The 6,318-nt window shown below is 52.4% G+C and overlaps 1 protein-coding gene across 1 annotated transcript; it reads right to left on the bottom strand.

The window, feature by feature from the left end:
* Window positions 1-2,036: 2,036 nt before the first annotated feature.
* IRS4 (insulin receptor substrate 4) lies at window positions 2,037-5,837 on the bottom strand. Its single transcript, XM_059051330.1, has one exon. It carries the CDS (start codon window positions 5,835-5,837, stop codon window positions 2,037-2,039), a length of 3,801 nt encoding a protein of 1,266 aa, XP_058907313.1.
* Between the last annotated feature and the right edge of the window lie 481 nt (window positions 5,838-6,318).

The following is a 6,318-nucleotide window of genomic DNA, read 5'->3' as shown; positions in this document are numbered from 1 at the left end:
TCCTTTTTTTTTTTTTGATACAGCCTCCTTGCTGTAGTTACTCAATAAAGTTAGGAATTTCCTCAATGAACAACACATTTATAGAACATTAATCCTCCAGAATAGCTACAAAGTCATTTGAAGTTATTCATAAATCAATAACTTATGCTAAGATAATGTTAATTATTTTAGGATCTAGATAATATTTGGGAAGACAGGGTTTATTTAAGGAACAAGAAATTTTCACTAATTTTCATCTTTGCTTAAACAAAGAGTAGTGGAAAGTACAGACAAACCTCTATGAAAACTTGTCCTTTCCAAAGTACCACAGGGACATAGACAGCTATGGAACACCCACATCAATATCATCAATGATGTCTTCAACTGTTAGGTTCAAACAGTAGCTTAAGACCAATTTCCAGGTGTACTTTACAGAATAAAATAGATCTGTTCTTGAAAAGCTGGTTATGAATTAAATTCTTGGAAATAGATCTGTATATTTTAAGTGCATGGTTCTAGTAGTAGTGGTGATTGTGTGTGTGTGCCTGCACGTGTACGTGTGTGTGTGTTGGGGGGAACTCACAATTTAAAGGAGATCTGAATTGAATCCTTTGGCAAGCCAAAGCATCCTTTTGTCGTTTTAATGATCACTCTTTAATGTGTCCGTGCTGCAAACGTGAGTTTTTGTATGGCAAGTTTTCTAAAGCAGGGGGAGAAAGGGGAGGGGGGCTACACCTGCACTAAATAGGGAGCTTGTTAGGTGACTGCTGTGATCAGTCCCCAACTTGTTCTGCCTGATCAAGCACAGTGGGCAGAGATCCAATCACAAAAGCATTCCACAAAGCAAGCAAAGCAAAAATCTTCACTAAACTGACTACTGGAATGAAAACTGCTGGGGTCCATCCCTTCTCTTCCCTGGAAAAGAAGCACATTCTGGTAAAGAGGGAAGGCAGTTGAGACTACGGAGACATCATCTTCCAAAATCATTTCTTGAGAATGTCTCCAGACACCCTGATAACAACATTGCATGATGTACACAGCAGATTTACTTGAAGTCTTATTTCCAAGATCCTATTCTTTCTTATTTCTTCCTTTGGAAAAGTAACCCTTTAAAAAAAACTTCCACTCTTCCAGGGTAGGCTGCCCCTGGGGTCAGGTCTTCCTCCAGCCCTTATTATCTTGCTTACTGAATTGCCCAGAAGACGCACCAATTAGATGTTTTAAATGCTTTTTAAACCTTTCAAACAATATTCATACCCATTATAGTGTTGTCACCATACCCTCTTTGGGGGGAGTTACATGAAGAAATGAGGCACAGCAGAGGTGACTTGCCTGTCACTATTAGTGACATAGAAAAGGAATGCTCAGTGTTTCTGGCAATTTATCCTGTGTAAAAACTAAGCAAATCAACACAAAAACACATTCCAGAGCCAAATACCCTCTTCTTTCAATCACCTGTTGTTCTGGATTATTTACCTTTTGTTCCCTCCAGACGTTCATGCTAGCAGTTGAGATTTAACTTTCTTGGTAAATCACAGCAAACCAGCATAACAATGACTGCTTTTTAAGAAAGTAACTTTCAGAAGGAGAATGTCATCAACCCCCAAAGGTTAACAGTTGATTATTACTGCTCAGTATTCGGTGCTCTTATTAAATTTCCTGCAATTAAATATGGTCATTTGTAGAAAAGCAGCTTTTACTTGTTGATTTGAAAGTAAGTTGATGGGATTCAATTTACGACGTCCTGTTTGTATAAATCACTAAGCGTTAGGGAAGGATATCTAAAAGCATCCTCACTACATATCCTTAAGTTTGAACTGCTCCTAAAATGTAGAACCAATGTTTAAAAGATAATCGGCTCTTTCCAGGTAAAGAAACTTATCATTATATTAAAACAAGTTTTTGCAACGATCACAAGGTATTGCATGATTAAAACTGAATTCTACTTTCCATTCTAAATAAGCACCAGTGAATGAAATATTAGCTCATAGACAAAGTAGTGCATCGATCGATTCATTAAGCAATAAACATTAACTTCAGGAAGATGAATTCTAAACTCACCAACCTCTTTGGGGAGAGTCGAACTTCTCGTTGTCAGGTCTGGCAAAGTCCATTCTCACGTACGTGTCGTCGTCGTCAGAATCTTCTTGCTCTGGGTGTCTCGGCGCCCGGCCGCGGCCAGGTGATGGAGGGGGAGCGGCGGCTGCAGCGGCAGCCCCGCCGGCTCTGTTGTTACCTCCGGCAAAGTCTGCCGATGTGTTTTGGGCTCTGGGGTTCGAGCCACCCGCAACGTCTTGGGCCCCTCTTACCTCTTCGGCACCAGCAGCATTAGCAGCGGGTTGGAACCAGCGGACGGAGGCGGAGTCAGATACCGCGGAGGCCTCGAGGCCCGCGGCGGCTGCGCCGATGCCCGGGGCAGCGACCAGGGCGGAGGCGGCGGCTAAAGCCCGGCTCACGGCTAAGTTTGGCGCGGCTGCCGCGGCTAAAGAAGCGGAGAGGTCTCTCTCGAGGCTGTCAGTCGGGAAAGCAGAGACGGCGGCTCTGGCAGCTGCAAAGAAACTTTGCGAACGGCTTTGTGGGCGTCTTCTCTCGAGCTCTTCTTCTAGCAGCAGCCTCGCTACAGGTGGTGGTTCAGAGCAGCGGCTGGGGGAGAGAGAAATGTCCATACAGCACTCAGAAAATGGGTCGACCACGTAGATGCGACCTGTTTCAGCATCGTAGCGAATGGCACTGTCAGCAAAAGGCACGGCTGGTGTCACTGCTGGGTTGAAAATCACTTCAATGTAGTCCCCTTCTTCCTCATTAGCACTGTTACCTGTAGCACTGGGAGGAAGAGGCAGAAGTGGCCACCTAGCACCGTCCAGAGAGAAGGGGTTGGCACCTGGAATAGCTCTTAAAAGATCTGAGAGGTCGTTTGCTGGATTTGGAAATGGCACTCCGAACTCAACATTCACGTAATTCGAAAAGACGAACTGTCTGGGGTCGGCAATTATGCCCCACAAACCTGGCAGTCTTTGAATACAGGGAGCTGGCATATTGCTACCTCTTTTAGGGAAGTCAATCTTGATGTAGCCACTAGAGCTGTCAGCTTCTTTCTGCTCATGTGTGGGCTTTTGTGGTTTTGGCTTGATTTTATTTCCTTTTGTAATAAAAGGAAGTCGACTGGGTCTCTTAGTCTTGTTCTTGGGGGGCCCATCACCTGAACGCTTGGAAGGTAATCCCTCATCTCTAGGCTTTGAGAATGACCCCTCAACTGAAGGCTTTGAAGTTACATCTTTGGGGCCTCTGTTAGATGAGGCTTCTTTGTCTAGGCCCTTCCCCAGGAATTTTCCAGGTAACATTGGTACATACTCACTGTGGTCACTCTGCCCCAATGGGGAACTCCGAAAAGCATTTGGCAGAGAGAAGTAGGAGCTCCAACTTTTGGAGGAAGAGCCTCCCTGAGGATTTCTGGGGTTTTTTGGAATTGCACCAGCTCCAGGAGCCATAAACATGTAGTCACTGTCACTGTCATTGTCCTTTGAGTCATCCTCTTTGTCAGGATCAGGTGCTTTTGTAGGACTTGGTGCAGGTGGTGGGCTCACTCTGGGAAACATCATCATGTACCCTCTTGAATCTTCGAAAGGTGATCGAGAGTGGCGCTTTTTTGACACAGAGACATTTTGAGGAGCCATTGGCATATAATCACTGGAGCTTGAGAGAGGGGCAGCCACCCCTGGCCTCATTGGCACGTATGGGTCATCCTCATCTTCATCAAAAGCTCTGGCTCTGTGGGGACCCCGAGCTGCACCTTCTGGGGTCTCTGTGTCTTTAACTTCTTTGGCTTCTTTGCGTTCTTTTGTGGCTCCTCTGTCAGCACAAAAATAAAGTCGGAACCTTCCCCCAGACTTTCCTTTTCCACCAGTTGCTGCAGCTGGCGGGAGTGGAGGTGGTGAAGGTGGTGGCATTTGCTGTTGCTTGCTTTGAGTTAATTTGCCAAAGTAGGATCTTTTCTTCAGAGATTTCCCATGATCGCCATTGCCTTCGGAGCCTTTCCCACTTCCTGAGCCTTTGCCCCCTCCAGGGTTCTTGCCCCTGCCTGAGCCATGGCCATCTCCGGATCCTTGGCCACGGCCTGAGCCATGCCCACCTCCAGCTCCTTGGCCACTGCCTGAGCCATGCCCACCTGAGGTGCCCTGGCCATCTCCTGAGCACTGGTTTCCTCCTGCACCCTGGCCCCCGGAGCCCTGGCCACTTGAGCCCTGGCTGCCACTTGAGCCCTGGCCACCTCCGGAGCCGTGCCCCCTGCCCGAGCACTGGCTTCCTCCAGAGCTCTGGCTACTGGAGCCTTGGCCACTTGAACCCTGTCCACCTCCTGAGCCCCGGCCATTTCCGGAGCCCCAATTGTTCATGGGCATATAGTCACCTCCGTTTCCTTCCTGATCCTCTTTGCCCTGAGGATTGCCTTCTTCACCAGAGTTGCCAGAACTGGAACCAGGTGCTTCAGAAGACAGGCAAGCTCCCTCTTTGGGGGCTTCTGCAGGGTGAGGGCCACGCACAGGGCTGGGTGCTACGCGGCGAAAAAAGCTGGCTGGCACTGAAATCGCTCTCCTGGATCTCCGCGCTCTGGGCAGGTGCAGTCTTCCTCGCCTGGAGGGGGGCACAGGCTCACTGGGTGTTATGTAGCGCCTGGAGAGGAGCATCTCGTCTTCCCCGTCACCGATGGCCCTGAGGTGGCAAAACTGCTCAAAGCGGGACCTTCTGAGCCAGCCGCCGGGCTCGAGCGGCAGCATGTCCAGGTGCCTCCTAGTGGACAGCAGGGTTAACAGGTGGGCGCCGATACTGATGCTGTAGCTGCGGCAGCGGGCTCTGTATTCGTCTGCACACAAGGCTCTCATCTTCTCCAAAAACAGCTCGTGCATGTTTTGGGCCACCACACAGTCATCGACCTGCATCCAGAGCTCCCCCGGGCCAATGACGGTGGACCTGCCGACTTCCAAGAAGAAATACTGCTCCGAGTGCCCGCAGCGACGGATGCTCAGGAGCTGGACAACCACGCTGGCCACTTCAGTATTTAGCCTCACAAACACAACCTCCTCGTCGGTAAGACAGAGCCGGAACACGCCGCTCAGCTCTTTTCTGTGCCCCAGCCCCCTGGGTTTGACTATTACCTGCCACACATCTTTGTAGAAGGGTGGCTCCGCCGCCGCTGCAGCCGCCAGTGCGGCCGGCTCTCCATCCGGCTGCGCGCCGGGCGTGCCGCAGCGGCGGCGCTTGCTCTCGAGGATGAGGCGGCTGAGCAGCAAGTACCAGCTCTCTTGCTCCGACTCGTTCTCGGCCACCATCGCGAAGTACTCGTCCTGGGTGAAAAGAGCGATGAGGTGTCGGTACCTTGCGTCGGCTCGCTGGCTCACCGAGAAGCACTGGTACAGGGTGATCACGCGCCGCGGTGGGATGAGCGCGGGGACCGCGGCGCCAGAGGCAGCCGCCGCTGCTGCAGCCGCCGCGGCGCGGACACTGTGCCGGAACTTCCTGGCATTTTCGTAGTATTCCAGCCGAGCTGGGGCGTCGGCGGTCTCCAGTTTGAGCACGAAGTAGCGCCTGTGGCCATGCTTCTGCTTCCGCAGGTAGCCGCGTTTGCAGACTTCGTCCCCGACGGGGAGGTCCTCCTCATCGGACTCGGAGTCTGACCGGGAGCCAGTGGCCGTGGAGAGCCACATGGCTCCCGGACAAGACGACCCGGTCCCAATGAGTGCGGTCGGGGTTCCCGAGGAAAGAAGTGTGGTGGTCGCCACCTCAGCTAGAGCTGCCGCTGTTGCCGCTGCTGCAGCTCGCAGCCTCCTTGTCGCTTGGTCGCGAGCGAAGGAGCAACTCGCCATGGTGATGCACGATGGTTTTAAGGTGAGCAGGCGGAGCGGGGGGGCCCGGGGAAGCGAGGGTTGGGGGAAGAGGCCATCTACCCCCGTCCGCCCGCCCGCCCCAGCCCCCTCCCGCCTCGGCCCGCGCCCCCGCCCACTCCACTCCAAGCGCGCGGCGGCGGGCAAAACAACACGTGACCGTTGCCTCACGCGGCGGCCTCTGTGGCTCCGGCTACCAACGCAGTGGAGGGGCGCGAGCGGCCGCCAGCAGAGGTGTGCGAGGGAGGAGGCAGTGGGCCCGAGAGGCGGGGCCACCTCCTATCCCGCCTAGACCCTCTTGGAGAATCTAACTGCCTCTGGGCCTCGGGAGGGCCGACGGGAGGAGGAAGGCCTCTCTAGCCACGCAGGTCCTCACGAGGAGTCCATGGAGGCACGGGCGTGGTGGGCGGGGTGTGGGCGGGAGAAGTTCGAGAGAGGCGGAAGAGAGAGCAGCTCGCGACGG

Source organism: Kogia breviceps, chromosome X (genome assembly GCF_026419965.1).
Source record: "Kogia breviceps isolate mKogBre1 chromosome X, mKogBre1 haplotype 1, whole genome shotgun sequence".
Taxonomy (NCBI): Eukaryota; Metazoa; Chordata; class Mammalia; order Artiodactyla; family Physeteridae; genus Kogia; species Kogia breviceps.
The sequence above is the reverse complement of the archived record's forward strand: the minus strand, read 5'-3'. Positions and strand labels throughout refer to the sequence as shown.

Coding starts and splice junctions, on each gene's coding strand:
- IRS4 (XM_059051330.1), bottom strand. CDS start 5,837: ATGGCGAGTTGCTCCTTCGCTCGCGACCAAGCGACAAGGAGGCTGCGA.